The following is a 15,747-nucleotide window of genomic DNA, read 5'->3' on the forward strand; positions in this document are numbered from 1 at the left end:
AGGAGCCCTGCTGAGACCTCAGTGACCTGGGGGCCGGCGGCTGGCAAGGCTGGAGGAGCCCTCATCGCTGAGCCACCCGCCACTGTTCCTGGGGGGCTTTGGTCTGCCTGGCAAGACTGGGGCCGTGCTGGCGTCACGGCCTCTCTGGTTCCAGTGTCAGTGAGCTGGAGGCTGAGGCCACGGCCTCTTGATGAGATGCCTAGAAAAGCAAGCTCCCAGAGACGAGCGGGAGAGGAGTGAAGGGTCCCCCAAATATTTTATTTAAATATTAAATTAAAAAAAATATGTCAACTCATCATTTGGCATACATTTATCATGTTAACAAAAGAAATAAAACAATTCAGTTATGGTAAAAAAAACACAACAATTATATACATCTCCATCAGATCACGTAGTGTCTTAAATAGGCTGCGCACTACAGTCTGGGAGAGCGCTGTCTGGAAACTAGGAAACAGCCTCAGGCCCAGGACAGCGAGAAGTGAAGACGCGACTTCTTCCTCCTCCAGAGGGTCTACAGCATAAGAAAAACCAAAATCCGCTATCAAAGTAAAGTGCTTGTCGTTGCTTCAGAGCACACAGCGGCAGGAGGCCTTGGATGGGTGGCGTGCCGTGCCGCGGGAGCAGAGGCCGGGGTGCAGCCCCGTGTGACACGGAGGCCAGGCTGGGCCAGGTGCAGGCAGGCTAGACCCTGGTGCTTTCTCAGCAGCCTGGCACCAGGTCTGCGCCCCAAGGACAGTCCTCCACAGTCACTGAAAAAGCCACAGCCAGTGGTGGCAGCAGCAGACACAGGCAGGGCCACAGGCCACGCCGCGCACGGGGCGCACCAGCCTCCGTGACCCTCAAGTAGCTCGGTCAATCTTTGGCTTTTGAAAACCCCCTTTCCCCTTCAGGATGACCTCCGACCTCCGTAACACTGCGGGCCGTGCGCCCAGCAAGGCACCTGGTCAGGGAGGGGAACTCACAGAGCAGGGACCGTTTCCTGTCCCAGGGAGCTTCTGGCTGGCTGGGTGGCCACCTGTCAGGCCAGGCCACTCCTTGGCCAGCTCCAGCCGTGGCCCCTTCCTCAACACAACCTGGTGCTGGGGTGCTTCTCAACGTGCCCAGGAGAGGTTCAAACAGGAACACAAAAGTGTAGTACAAAATATAGAAAATAATAGTGTCTATTTGTCCCTATTTATATACATATACAGTATCTGCTTAAAAAAGAAAGCTTTACAAACACTGACCTAAGCTTCCCATTTCACTCTCCGTGAACAAAAGCCAGATGACCAGCGCTCGGCCGGAGCTGGCGCCAGGGGCAGAGGCAGCAGGTGCCCCGCACCCACCTCCCACGCCCGACACCGCCCGGCGTCCCCAGTCAGGTGTTGCTGTTGGACCCTGATAATGAAATGCATAAAAACTCAGTAATTAGCAGCAGAAACGAGATGCGCAGTAGGAAGAAACTGAGGCTTCCTTGCAGTGCCCGAGGCTCTGGGCCAAGTCGCGCCCCCCAGCTCCTCCTCGGAGCTCCCCCAGAGGACCCCGCAGCACTGTCCTGAGCAGCGTACGTGTGACACTCCTCTGAAGGAAGGAGGGCAGTCCCCCGGCTCTGGTTCGGGGAGAGGACCCACCACCTGGTGGCCCTCAGGAGGACTCTTCTACATGGATGCAGAAGCAGCAAGTTCACAGTTTTCGTTACAGCATAAATGTTTCAAGAGGTGAGAACTAGAACCAAAGCCAACCGGACACCACGAGCATGCGCGGGGGCAGGCATGCTGTCACCGCCAGGGAGGGGAGCCAGGCCCCACCCTTGCCCCGTCCCCCACGACACTCACTCCTCGATTATTATTTTTCTTCAAGAAGTTTCCAGTCCCTACTCAAAGTTGAGGTCACTCAGTGCAAGAAAAAAACATAATAATAAAACAAAAAATAACCTAAAAAGCCCATACACCTAACGTATTGCTTGTTTTGCTTCTAAAAAGTTCTTGGCTCTGAGTCCAAAATGTCTTCACATACTCTGAAATTATTGCTTGGAAAAGTCAGTGGGCACAGTGGGGCCACCTCACTGTACCAGGACAAATGTCCCCCGCTGGCCAGAGGTCAGGTCCTCCATCTCGCAATCCCCCTGTGGCAGCCCAGCAGGGTCGCAGCCTGGGGCCAGCCGAGAGAGGCATGGTGGCAGGGACCCAGTGGGGAGGACGGCTGGGCCAGCGCTGATGTGCAGGTGGGCATCCAGAAGCCGTGCCGCTGACATCACGGGGGACACACCGGCCTGGAAGAGGGGGGCGGGCAGCAGCGGGAGCCCCGACACAAGGGGGCTGTCGCAAGGGGCGAGCACATAGGAGGTGGGGGGCAGCAGGGGTGCCTGCTGGCAGCTGGGTGGGGCAGTCGGGTGATGCTGTAACTGGAGCAGCCTGGGGGACAGAGAACAGGGAGGCGACAGGTCACCCTACCAGCTCTGCTCAGAGGCTCTCAGGTTTCTGCACTGCCCAGGTTGGTCCTGCCCGCCCTGCGCAGCTACTGGCTAGGTGGCCGAGGCCCGCAGAGCTGTGTAGGACAAGCTCTGAGCCACGTTCTCACCAAGCTTCTGTTCACCTCTCAGAGATGCCCATGACAGGCCAGCTCCAGTCATTGCTGCCCTCCAGCCACTCACGAGTAACCAGCTGACCCCTGCCTGCCCCCTTCCCAGGAAGCGCCCGGTGGGCCTGGGAGCAGCCTACCTCTGCTGCTGCAGCACCTCCTCCAGCAGGCTTCTGCCCTCCCGGCCACTGGTGCCACTGCCCTGCAGACCCGGGCTCTGGGTGGGGGCGTGCAGAGTGCTCAGGCCGCCCCGGGAGGCCCGGCTGGAGGAGGACTGGCACACCTGGCGGGCCAGCCCCTTGATCTTGTTCAGCCCCAGGAACCCCTTGGTCCTCGCATTCTTCCTCAGCTGCTGCCGGAAGGCCTTGAGCCCTGGGGAGAAGCAGCACAGGGATGAGGGCTGGCTCCCGGCTCCGGCGTCCCAAGCCCTGGGAAGGGGCAGGAGGGACGAGCGTCTGGCTGTTGTGGCGTCCTACAGGGAGGCAGAAGTCCTCGCTCCCCCCTGAGGTCGGGGCGGGCTCGACCCCACCTGGGCAGCATCTGCACAGACGCTCCCGGGAGGATGGGCACGAGCAGCACTGTGGACCCACAGGCTCCCGGGCCCACGTGGGCAGAGGTGTCTACCAGGGACAGGCGTGTTCCCGCAAAGGAGGAAGTGCACATGGAGGGTGCCTCACCTTGAGTCAGTGAGGTGTCTGATGCCCTCCGTCCCTCCTGGAAACTGACCGGGAGCAGCACTGCTCTGCCCAGGCCACCCTGAGCCTGCAGCATGGGGGTGGCAGACTGTGCCCCCAGGAATGGCGAAGCCAGTCTGACTGGGGAGCAGGTGCCCAGAAGCCCCTGGGTGGCCAGGCTGCTGCCAAGCCCAACGGGACTTTCGCCTGCGGAGAGGGTCAGACAGCTGTCGGAGCTGGTTCCTTCTGAGGCAGTGGCCGCACTGGAGGAAGAGGAGACGACTATACCTGCAGGCAGAGTAGGGTGTTGGTGAGGGCAGGACAGCCTGTCTCTCTAGGCCAAGGCAAAGGGACAGGCCCCTGGCACTTGCCCCTGGTGAGGAACGTCAGCTGGCCTTTCCCAGCTGGACCCTCGCCTGGGCAGGAAAAGGGTGTCCACTGAGGGCTCCAGAGCCCCGGAGCCCAGGGACCTCACAGGCAAGCCTGTGGGTACAAGTACAGGTGGGCAGGCTATCAAGAGGCTCAGACCTCAAACCAGGGAGGCCCGGGCCAAGTACCTGCCCTTCCGGCACCCGGGGCAGCCCCTCCACCAAATGAGCATGCTCACTAACTCCAGTCACCAGGGCCTGGGAGTAAAGCACACAAGCAAATCCTGAGGACTCTGATCGAGGGGGGATACCAGGCAAAAAGGTCTGTTCTAAGCAAGGCTGGGGTGGCCTAAGCCCTAAGCCATGCACCAGGTCCTCAGGGCACTTACAGGGAGGGGTGATTGGGGAGAAGTGGGTGGAGACCTCAGCCAGTGTGTGCCTCCGGCCTGTGCTGCCAGGCAGGGGCTCCCGAGCCTCCTGCTCCTCCTCCAGACCAGGACCCAGCCTGGCTTCCCTGCCGATGGTCGTGTCCAGAAGGCTGCTGGGGGAGACGGGGCGGTGCTGGAACACTCCATTGCAGTTGACATCCACTGGGAAGAACAAGGGCTGCAGGGAGGGAGACCAGTGACCGACTGGGCTCTGTGAGCACAGGCGGGGGGAGCACGCCTCTAGGAAGGGTGCACCTGCCCTGGGCATGGCTGTGGGCACTACACACCTGCAGGGAGCTCTGGAGGTCACAGTCCATCTCAGCCTGCAGGACAGACTGCGCCAAGGCCTGGGGCTGTGGGCACAACAGGGAGGATCGGAAAGGGTCCCCGGGGAGGCTGTCCTGAGGCACCTGGGTCAACAGAAGAGAAAGACGCAGTTCGCACGAGACTGGGGCACACAGATGCTAGATGCTAAATGGCTCAGGACACGCCCTCCTCTCCAAGGTCACATGAACGTGCAGGTGACCAGGAGCAAGTGCCAAGATGCCAGCACCAGGGCCAAGCAGGAAACAAGTGGCTGCTGGGCAGTCCCAGTGGAGTGGCCCGCACCTCGTCACTTCCAGGCAGCCATGGCCTGCCGCCTAACTTGGGAGAGCCAGGGGGCAGGGGGCTCTGAGTTTCATCCCCTTGGTCCAAGCAAGGGATTCACAGTAGAGGACACCATCCAAGGCAAAGGGCCAAGAGCAAAGCTTGGGAAGGAGTCCTCCCCCTCACCTCACAGCTGCTGAGGTCTGAGCTTCTGGGCCGGGGCGGCCTGGCAGGCCCGGGGCGGGCCGATGGCTGTGTGCTTCGGTACTCTTTGAGGCGCTCCAGCAGGAGGTAGTAAATGGCAGCAAAGTGGTTGTAGCTGCTATTCTGCAGTGACTGGGGCAGAGGAGGGTGGGGTCAGGCATGGCTGGCTGCACCTTGGGCCTCTGTGCTGGCTGCTGAGATCCCCTACCAGGCTATTCCCAGGTTATTCCTGGGTGGCGCAGACTATCTCTAAACTAAGCTGCACCCACAGGAACTCCAGTGCTGAGAGCCCGTCTCTACACTCCACGCCTCTACTCCGCTGCTCCCAGGCTGTCTCTACACACAGGGTAAGTCAGTGGCAGTCAGGGCAGGTAGGCGGTGTGCTCACCTCCACAGTCCTCTGCCGGTCAATGCCAAGGGCCTGCATGATGCCCAGCACCTGCTCGTTGTAGTCACCCAGGTTGGAGGTGTAGCTGTGCACAGAGAAGGTGGGGTCAGCCTGCTGAAGAAGGGAGGGGTCGGCCTGCATCCACCGGTGCTGCCAGATCTGTGCGATGGTGATGCGCTTGGCGGGGTCCACCACCAGCATGCGACGGATCAGCATCTCGCAGTCTGGGGGAGAGGAGGACACACCCTGAATGCTGGGGACCAGGCTGTGCACCCACTCTCACCGTGCATGGTGACAGTCTTAACAAAGGCTGAACCCTGGGCCCACACCTGCCCCCAAGGAGACCGGGGCTCTGGGAAAGGCACACTTTGGTCCTTCAAAACATCCCCAGGAAGAACCAGACCCCCATCTTGGTGTGACACACTAGGGCAGCAAAGGGTCAGACACATGAGAGAAATAGAAGAGCACGTGCTCAGGGGCCGTGAGAACTGGGGAGAAGCCAGCATCCCAGCCTGGCCCTGGGGAGACTGCAGACACCAGACTCTTGAGAGACAGCCTGAGGGAGGACCCAGCCTGGACCCAACCTGGCCATAAGTAGGACACTAAGGAGGCACCCCATGGGTCAGGTTTCTCTTGCACCCAGTCACCTGAGCCGGATTCAACGACGTGACAGTGGACTCAGTAGAAAGCCCAGCAGCCATGCAGGAGACCCACACCCCCGCTTCTCTCCATAGCCATCACCCGCTCACCCCCCTGAGCTACAGCAGGCCGGCTCTGTGCCCACCCACCTTGAGACATGAAGAAGGGGATGCGGAACCGGCCCTCCAGCACCCGCTGCCTCAGCGTTGGAAGGTTGGGCCCATCAAAAGGGAGAGAGCCACAGACGAGGACATACAGCACGACACCAAGGCTCTGTGAATGACCAACAGCAGTGTCAGTGCCCAGCAGGCTGCCAGACGTGGCCTTGAGCTGCAGGGTCCACGCTCACAGGCTCTTACCCAGATATCCAGCTGGGGGCCTTCGTACTCCTTCCCCTCAAAGACTTCAGGGGCTGCGTAGGGTGGGCTCCCACACCATGTGGACAGAGGCTCTCCCGGGTTGTAGAAATTCCCAAATCCAAAGTCTGCAAGGCAAAGAAACAGATGATGGACGTCAGCCTAGAAACGGCAGGAGCTGCAGTTTCAAAGTGGACTTAGAAAGCTGGAGACCTCCCTCACGGCCTCCACACCCAGCAGCTGTCCCCCGGACGCAGCCCCTCTCACCCGCCAACTTGATGTCCATGTTGCTGTCCAGCAGCAAGTTCTCTGTCTTAAGGTCACGGTGGACGATGTGGTGGTTGTGGCAGTACTCCACGGCCGACAGAATCTGCCGGAACTTGTTCCGCGCCTCATTCTCACTCAGGTGTCCGTTGGAAGTTAAATAGTCTGCAGAACGAGGAAACGCAGCTGTGTCCCAAGATGCACAGCATGGCTGCCCTTGGGGATGGGAGGCACAGGGTCCGAGGACGAGTGGACCCAACCACATGGGTAGGTCCTGCCAAGTGAGCACACTTGGCCCCAGTGGGTATTAAAAACGCGTGCGGCTTACCAAACATCTCCCCGTTTTTTGCAAATTCGGTAACAATATAAAGCATATCCTTTGTTTCCATAACCTAAAACAGAACAGAAATAGACCTGACATTAACCCAAGAAAAGAACACACGACGGGTACAAATAATCCACCTGAACCCGTACACCTTTACTTTACAGGATGAGCACAGTCAGAAAGGGAACAGAAGAAGCCCCTGCAGTAAAGAACCCAGGGGGCTTCCTCCCCACAGTGACCCGGAGCACCTGTCTGCAATCTGATGCCTTACGTGTCTCTGCATCTTTCTATGTCACCTACTAACTCAGGTTGCCCTAAGTACCTCCCAGGACTTTGGGGGCCACTGCACTTGATCTGGACCCCTCACACGTGACAAGTGATTCAAGTCAGCAGCCAGAGCAGACTGAAGGGTGGCTGACACTCCAGTCCTGCTTGCTTCCCGGGCGAGACAGAGGCCCTAAGAACATGGTCCTGCCATCAAGCTGCAGGAAGCCACTCTGGTCCACAGTGGATTGTCAGCATGTGCCAGGGGCAACAGTCAGTATCAATATACACCTTGAAAGTTCATTATCCACTGGGAACTTTGTGTTACCTAAAAAAAGGATTTTACACCTAACTAAGAACAAGGCAAAATTCAAATCTTTTGTATGGAAAGAAAACAAACTCATGCCTGTGTGCGTTTGAACATATTTTAGAGGAAGAGAGTCAATATTCTTATGAGGAAAAAAAAATCGGGGGGGTTCAAAATATAGTTATTCCTTTAAAAAGACACTTATAGACAACTGCTTGGATCCAGAAATCTAATAAGAAAAGTATTATTCAAATTCTAGCTAAATTGCCAAGCTAGGGTTTAACGGCCCCACCCCATGTGTGGAGTAGACAGCACTGCTCATTCTCTCTCCATTAAAAAAAAAAAAAGAAGAGGAAAGGAAGAAGATTCCAGAATCCCTTCAACTTTTTAAAAACTTGATGGAAAGGATGAAGCAGCTGGGCAGGTTCCAGGCCCTGGCAGCTGCTCGAACATCAGACACTACTGTCAAGACCAAAGGACCACGAGCCCTCGCTGCCCCCCCACCCAGACAGCCATCAGTCACTGTGGCAACAGTAAGCACCTCCAGAAAAGACCTCTGGCATTGACGGCACGGGCAACAGACTTCCTTCACTGAGCCAACTCCACCCAGGGGACAAAGTGGAAGAGCAGGGACACGGGAAGGACTGACGTCATGAGTCAGCGGGGAGGCACACTTTCCAGGCACCAACATCGGTGATCCTGAAGGAGACTTCTTATCTCCAAGCACAATTTAAACATGACGACCAAATGAAACAGGAGCTCTGAGCACACGGCCCTGAGCTCTGTGCTTAAAGACACCGGGGAAACTGTCCCTGCATGAGGAGCACAAGCTCCAACAACACAAGTCCAGGAGCCAGGGTGGGGGTGCACTTAGATCACAGTCTCCTACCACAGCGCATGCAGCCTGCCAGCCGTGCACATGTCTCCCACAATCACCTGATCCACACAGCTCCACCTAAGAGGAATTTACAGTCAACACGTCTCTAAGAGGAGTTTACAGTCAACACGAGCAGATGAAGTAGTGACTACCTGCAAAGCCTTCACTTCTCTGCAAAGCAGAAGTGACTTCATCCTAGCAAAAGTGGTCATTATCACCAGGAGGTACAAGAAGGAGACTGCTTTGCTGTCCTAATTATTTACTTGTTTCCCAAAGATATAATTAATGTATTAATTTTAATAATAAGAACAAAAATAAAGTAAAAAAACAAACCAACAGATGGTCACGGGTAAGTCATGTTCCTAACAGGTAGCAAGTGGCAAGTGTCTGTGACCAAAGAATTTCACTGTGCAAAGAAGAATTAAACAGGAAGAGGAGTGCTCACTGATGCCCTTGCAAAGGTGAGGTCATGAAAACTGGTAAGAACAGCTCTTTTAAAGTTTAATAATTGTGTGCAAAGGTAGAAGTTTCTAGTTGTACTAAAATTTGTCCTTCTGGACCAAGTCCAGGACCTGCATCAACACTACAGAAGTGGTTCTCAAAGTGAAGCCACTTAAACAACAGACCTCTATGCATTTAAACTGGAGAAAGTTTTGATACTAGATAAAATTTTAATGAAACAAATCTCCAATTATAATCCAAAAGCAAGAAAATAGTTGCAAATACATATGCATATCTTATAAAAATCACAACCAGCTCACTGTCTCCCACACACATCCAGAAAAGGGGCACCTTTCAGAAGCCCCAGGCTTTGGTTGGCAAGGACTACCTGGGCAGGGAAGGCAGGGGACCTCACCTGGTAAAGCTTGATGATGTGGGGGTGGTTCAAGAGCTTCATGAGCTGGACTTCACGGTAGATTTTCTCCAAATTGCTTGAATCTAATCTTGTTTTATCTATTATTTTTATTGCAACCTGCATATTTTAAAAAGGAAAAGGATATTAGAAAAACAAGCCACTTATCCACATTTATAAGTTTCATTTTTTGCAAGTTAATTTTGCAAACACTTTATATCTCATAGAAGGTCACAAAAAGTTGGGGAAAATTAACCAAAGGAACCACTGATATTTAAAGAAATCAAAGTTAAATGTCTCAAGTGAATGAGGCCAGCTTAGCTCTGAATCCAGAAACCACTCCTCCCCTGTGTGCTCATGGTTTTTCTTTTTGTTTTGTCTTTAGTTTGGTTATTATTCTCATTGCTATTCTTTAAAATTTGTACAAATTATATATAAACGTATCACAGGACTTTTACTCTTTACCAGACTAGAGCGTTAACAATGACTGACAATCAACACAGCAGGCGGTGAATCCGCCCGGGGTCTCTGGTCAGGCTCCCTGGCCTCCCGGCGGCGCCCCTGCGCACCTGCGTTTTGGTGACTCGATGCCGTGCCAGCTTCACCACCGCAAAATTGCCTTTGCCCAGCGTCCGCTCCACATCGTAAAAGCCCACGCGGAGGGGTTTCTGCTGGCCCTGGTCGGCGCCCGCTGGGGCCGCACTGAACTCGGACATGATCACCATGGCTCCGGGCCGCACCTGCAGACCAGCGAGGGGCGAGTTCAGCGCGGACGCCGGCCGAGGCTGCGCACGCCCCAGCCCGCCGCCCGCGGTCGGCTCCACTCCAGCTTCCGGACCCTCTTTGGCCACTCGGTCGAGCTCCGCTTGGACACTACCTGCCCACAGTCGGCTCCACCGGAACCCCTATTCCCCTTGGGACTTGAAGGCCCGCTCCCACACCTGTCGCTCCGGGTCACCTCGAGTCTAGTAGCCCCGGATCGCATTAGCTCCGCGGGGCGACAGGACCCGCCTCCGCCGCCCGCGGTTGGCTCCACCTGATCCCCAGACCCCGTGAGCCCCGCAGGCAGTGCAGAACCGCCAGCCCCCGCCGTCGAACCGTTCCATCCCGCCTCGGGGACCCCGATCTCTGGGGGTGTGCGGACCCGCTCCCCACCAACACCGCCGCCTGCGGACACCGCCGCCGGCGGTCGGGGTTCTTCTGACTCAGAGACTCCTGTGCCCCCCGGGCCGTGCAGACCCGCTCCTCCCCGCCCTCCGCCGCCCGCGGTCGGCTCCATCCCGACTCCAGGACCCCGATCCACGCGATCCGCGCAGTGAGTGCGGACCCGCTCCTCGCCGAACCCCGCCGCCCACGGTCGGCTCCATCCCGATCCCGGGACCCTATCCCCGCGGCGGTGCGGACCCGTTCCTCGCCGCCCGCGGTCGGCTCCATCCGATCCAGAGACCCCCGACCCCCGCGGCCGTGCGGACCCGCTGCTCCGCGCCCCACACAATGGGGAGCCGGGGGCTGCGCGCCCACCCGAGCCCCCCGCGCGCTCCTGCAGGGCCTCCCGCGGCGACCGCAAGCCCGAGCCCCGCCGCCGCTCACCTCCGCCGCCGCCCGCGCGCCCCGGCCCGGACGCCGCCGTCCCCGCTGCCCCGCCGCCCGCTCGGCTGCTCGCGCTATTTGGGCGCCTGCCGCTCGCGCCGCCGCTGCTGCCGCCGCCCGGGCCGCGCCGCATGTCAGCGCCGAGGCGCCCGCTGGCCGCACGCGGCGGCCGCCCCGCCCCGTCCCGTCCCGCCCCGCCCGCCGCCCCGCCCCGGCCGGCCCGCCGGCCGCCACAGCCCATTGACGTCGCTTTGACGCCAGAGCGACGCGCGGCCCCGCGCCAGGCGGAGGGAGCGGAGATCGGGCGGTTGCCCAGAGACGGGCGGCGCTGACGCGCGCCGGAGAGGCCGTCGCCCTGGCGACCGGGGCGGTGACGTCAGGGGCGCCGGCCGCCCGAGCCGCCCGCGCCGCCGCCGGCGCGCCCCCTGCCGGGCACCCGGGGCCCTGCGCGCGGCCCTCTGGCCCCGCTGCGGGAAGCACCGCCCGCGCCCCCGCCAGCAGCCCGCCGCGGGGACCCGCGAGCCCCGACCCCCGCCCGGGTCCTCGCGCCCCGCTAGAGGGGACGGCTCCTGGGCGCCGCCGCAGCTCCCCAAACGCGAATGGCCCGGCCAGCTTCGCCCCTGGCCCCCTGCTCCCGGGTCCGCGCCGTGGGGCACGGCCCCCTCCGTGTCCCGGAATCCGCGGGACGGCGGGCCGGGGAGCTGCGGGGCGGCGCGCGGGAGGGTGGGCGGGCGCCGGGCGCAGCGCGAACCCCCTCCCCGCCCAGAGAGGCGGCCAGCTGCCCCCACTGGCGGCCGAGCCCGCGCCCCAGAAGCCTGAACCAGCCGGTCACAGTTACTTTTGTTCTGAAAAAAATCTCAGTGTTCAGCAAGTTGGAAACTCAAAACACCAGAAGACGTGGTCGGCGTCTTCGGGAGCCCCGCAGCCCATCCGAGGGTCGCACTCGCAGCCGCGGCCCAGCGCCCTCGGGGCCGGCGGCCCAGTTGAGGTGCTCAGCATACAGGCAGAAGGACACAGCCCCTGCCAGCAGCCCTGGCCCCAGCACAGATCATCAAGGCGGCAGAACCTGACCCCTTGAAAGACTGGGCATTCTGTGGCTCCCTGGCGGCGGTTACAGTAGGCCAACTGGCCGGCCCCACCATGCCCCCAGACTCCACCGCAGCAGGGGACTCTGGGGACCTGGATCTTCTGCACAGCACCTGGACCTTGGGGCTCACCCTGAGGGCCACCCAGAGGCTGACTGCTAAAAGTAGGGACCAACAAAGGGGAGATGGCTGGGGAGAGAATGGAAACAGCACGTGCTTGGTGACAAAATACTCCGCTTCTTAGGGAAGACAGAGGGCAAGGACAAATGGTGTTTCTCAAACAGTAGGAAGGCAGCAGTTTGGCGCATAAATCAAAAATAAATCTCCACCTAACTCAAACTTCTGCATCTGCCTGGGACTGTTTTTTCTTGTGTTAGATAAAAACACCACTTCAGAGAGGGGTGGGGAGCAAGAATTAAGCAAAATTGATTCAGGACTAGAACCTTCTCTAGGGAGGTTTCCTGCGTGGGAGGTGACCAGGGCAGGCTGGCCTGGAAGAAGGTCCCTTGAGGAACTGTAGATAGTGCTGCTGACAAAGAGCCCAGCCCACCAGAGATTTCCCCGTCACCCCCACCTCTGCTGGGGCTCTTGTCTGGGGTCAGCATGTTGAAAGGCACCCAAGGACACTAGAGTCCCAGGCTTCCTCAGTCTCTCAGAGTGCTTTCTTTATTTGTCCCAGGTTCATACACCAGAATTTAGAGGAGTATTTTTAGTTCCTTCCAGTTGAACAGTTTGCAATTGCTTTTCCCCACTTCTGGCCGTCCCAGCACCCTCCTCTGTCCCCGGGTGGAGGCTGGGGGTGGGGGCAGAGACCTGACTGCACACAGGGTTCGCCCCTCACCCTGTGACTTACGGCCTTTCTCCTGGAATCTAATGCAACATCCGGCAGCAGCCTTCTCAGCACCCACTCACCGCCCACCAGCCCCAGGTCCAGCCAGAACCTTTCAAAAGGCCTGAGGTGTGTGCAAACATCCGGCTGGTGGTTTGGAAACATTCCTTCAACAACAACTAAAAACTGCAGGTCAAGGAGGGAGGGTCCCAGAGTAGACCCTGGACCCCGGTGGCGCTTGGCCCTAGTTCCTCTTTAGCTTCCACCCCCAGCCCCCCTGTGCCAACAGCCTATACTGTCTTTCCTTCCCAGCCCCCAGAAAGGCAGGAAAGGGGAGGGGACCACCTGGGAGGGTCATCATCTGTCCCCAGTGGGTCCCTCCTGGCACCCCCTGAATCCCTTTATGTCTTTACCACTGATGGGCCTCTGCTTCCTGTGGCTCTGCTTGTCCTTTGTGTCCTTGGCCCCTGGAGGTTGACTGCCTTCCAGAATCCGTTCTTTCCTTCAGTTTTCTGTCTTCAGTGGAGGAAGCCCTCTGCCTCAAGCTCTGCCAGAGGGCCCCGTTTTTATGTCACTGTGACTCAGGAAGCGGTCATCAGTCTCTTCCATTTGGAACTCCTTACTCCTGCCTGTCCGCACTGCTTCTGGAGTTCATCTGATTGTTTCTGGGCCTCGAGACTGGACATCTCATCCACTGGAAGTGGGTCCTTTAACTCCATGACTCTAGCAACTGAGGTGACAGCCAGGGGCATGCTGTAGACTTCTCTGCACAAATCGGTCACGCTAGAGACTGAAGTCCACAGCAGCCTTGATCCAAGTGGTGAACACACCCCTGTCCTGGGCTGTCCTGACCCTGCGTCTGTCCCCTCTCTAATGGGGAGGGGGCAGCATCTTCGTACCTTTCCAGGGTGGCCCATGTCACCTCCAGGAGTGAGGTGAGGCACCCCCACCCCTCCCAGGTACCTAAGGCTTTGTCCAATTTGGGTTTGTGCTTTGTTTTTTGCTTTCAAGTCAGGGCCTTGGTCTCTTTGAACTTGGGGAGTTTTGACAGAGTAACACGTGTGCTGAGTCAAGGGGTCATTGCCTTGGCCCAGAGAGGCCGCTGAGAGGAAAGCTCCAGACTCTCTGGCCCGTGGATGGCCCAGTTGACCTGGCTTGAGGCAGGAGCTTAGCGTAAGCAGGCTGGCCCAGAGTCCGCTGGGTTTTGCCCTAGGCTGTGTCCCTCCCGCCCTCCCCCCTCCTGGGTCTGCTCAAAGCTGTCTCGTTTGCTTGGACCTGGCTGAGGAGGTGCCCAGGTCAGCAGCCAGGAGCCACTAAGCCCCTCATGAAAGCTGGCCCTAGCAAGAAGTCTCTGAACTCCCCGTAGGGAGTAGAAGTAGGGGGAAGAGAGCGGGGGAGAGTCTTGGGCCTTGGTGATGAGACAGGGTGAGAGGGACTTGGGGGGTCTGGAGGGACAGCCTCTGGTGGGCAGAGCAGAACGGGAACAAACAGGACTTTCAGCACACCCCAGGGGAGAGCTGGCTATTCACAGACCCCAGGGCCCTCACCATCCCCCAGTTCTGGGGTCTCCTGCTCATGAGGAATTCCTGATGTAGCCTGGGGGTCTGTCTGATACTCTAGAATGCCAAACCTGGGGACCCAGAGGCTTTTCAGTGTGTGTCCCTGATGATGTTCTAAAGTCATGGGGACACTGCAGGTGAACGTAGGATAGGCCAACATCAGGGAGGGGCAGCAAGGGCCAGCAGTGAGGACACTGGTAGTAACTGGGAATTCATTTAAGAAAAGCAATACCAAACCAGCTGGGGGTGGCTGCTGGCCCCAGGGGGCATCTATAGGTGGAAACCCCATCCCTCCAAGTGAAAGGAAACCTTATCTATAAATGCCCATTTCCCACCATTTTATTAGAGGTGCCAAGCAACTGGGGGTGTCTTAGTCTGTTTTCTGTTGCTATAACAAAGTACCTGAAACCAGGTGATTTATGAAGAATACTGGGGTTTCTTTGCTCAGATTCTGAGGCTGGGAAGTCCAGAGCATAGCACCTGCCTCTGCTGGGCACGTGGTAGGGCCTTCTTGCTGCATCAGGACATGGTGGTGTGTGTCACATGGGAGACAGCAGCAGTGCCAGCTTGGGTCTCTTCCTCTTCTCATAGAGCCACTGATCACCTTCTGCAGGCCCATGTACTATGAGCATATGAACTTGGCTGGATGCATTGAAACCCCGAGTGGAACATAGTCCACTCCTCACCTTGCAAAGCACGGCCCCGGGCTCTGGTCCCAAGATAGGAGAACAGTCCTGGAGCCCAGTGTGAGCTGTGAAGTGCTGGCCACATCCTTCCTCCCGTCCTGCAAGGGCTGCACAGCGCACAGCTAGCCCTCTGGGAGTGCTAGGTGGCGTCTGCAAATGCCCCCAGCACCGAGCACGGGAGACTGTCATCTCCCCATGACCGCCCATCACTGGTCTGCGCTGTGAGGACAAAGGCACAGCAAACGTGAACAGGAGTGAGCATGGTCCAGACTGCGTGTGGTGACAGACACATGCTGCTGGTGTCACGATGGGAAGGGACAGGTCCTGAGAGAGGTGAGATGAATGACCCAAGCCTGAGTTCTGGAAGGGCCTTGCACCTGAGAGTCCCCAAAGGCTCTGGTGAGAGGGGCGAGCAGTCAGATGTCTCCTTTCCAGGGCCAACAGAGATGAGGCAAAGAACCTCACCCCCCCCCACTGACACCAAGGCCAAATTTGGGGGCCAACAGACGTGAGGAAAAGAACCTCATCCCCCCACTGGTGCATAGGCCTATCCACAAGGATGGCTGTATGCTGGACCGGTAGTCAGTGATGGGTATGATCCAATTGCAGTGGTACCAACCTAAGACAGGAGGCTGACACCTTGAGGTCAGCTCATCCGATGACGGGTAAGGACCATATGTAGTATTGGACAGCCTAACAGGCACAGTCCCTAAGCCACATGTTTGGTGTTTAATTAAACAGAAGGGGGGAGATGCTGAGGGCCATAGCTGAGTAGGAATGAGGCATGGCATTTTTGCCAGAACAGAGTGGTTGAGAGGTGATGCCAGCAAGCCATTGAGATGATGATGGTTATATTAAGCTGTGTATTCAACTGTATATTAGACCCCTGCTGTCCGCCTCAGGC

The 15,747-nt window shown here is 58.0% G+C and overlaps 1 protein-coding gene across 2 annotated transcripts; it reads right to left on the reverse strand.

The window, feature by feature from the left end:
- Positions 1 to 231: 231 nt before the first annotated feature.
- Positions 232 to 10,841, reverse strand: SIK1 (salt inducible kinase 1). Of its 2 annotated transcripts, none has more exons than XM_081301420.1 (14): positions 10,685 to 10,841; positions 9,664 to 9,834; positions 9,098 to 9,214; positions 6,797 to 6,860; positions 6,472 to 6,633; positions 6,208 to 6,332; positions 5,998 to 6,121; positions 5,210 to 5,433; positions 4,804 to 4,953; positions 4,317 to 4,382; positions 3,991 to 4,207; positions 3,237 to 3,521; positions 2,700 to 2,931; positions 232 to 2,393 (listed from the first exon to the last, which is right to left on the reverse strand). In XM_081301420.1, exons 2-14 carry the CDS (start codon positions 9,817 to 9,819, stop codon positions 2,042 to 2,044), a joined length of 2,274 nt encoding a protein of 757 aa, XP_081157546.1. In that variant the 5' UTR covers positions 9,820 to 9,834; positions 10,685 to 10,841; the 3' UTR covers positions 232 to 2,041. The 2 variants fall into 2 exon arrangements, with proteins under 2 accessions (XP_081157546.1, XP_081157545.1); XM_081301419.1 differs by having other exon boundaries at positions 4,317 to 4,439.
- Between the last annotated feature and the right edge of the window lie 4,906 nt (positions 10,842 to 15,747).

Source organism: Spermophilus citellus (assembly GCF_964194105.1).
Source record: "Spermophilus citellus genome assembly, chromosome: 7".
Taxonomy (NCBI): Eukaryota; Metazoa; Chordata; class Mammalia; order Rodentia; family Sciuridae; genus Spermophilus; species Spermophilus citellus.

Bases quoted from the DNA above. Each gene is read 5' to 3' on its own strand.
- SIK1 (XM_081301419.1), bottom strand. From the start codon at position 9,819: ATGGTGATCATGTCCGAGTTCAGTGCGGCCCCAGCGGGCGCCGACCAG. The intron at 9,215-9,663 runs GTGCGCAGGGGC...TAAAATATGCAG, and splicing joins ATCGAGTCACCAAAACGCAG to GTTGCAATAAAAATAATAGA. The intron at 3,522-3,990 runs GTAAGTGCCCTG...CTCTGCCTGCAG, and splicing joins CTCCCCAATCACCCCTCCCT to GTATAGTCGTCTCCTCTTCC.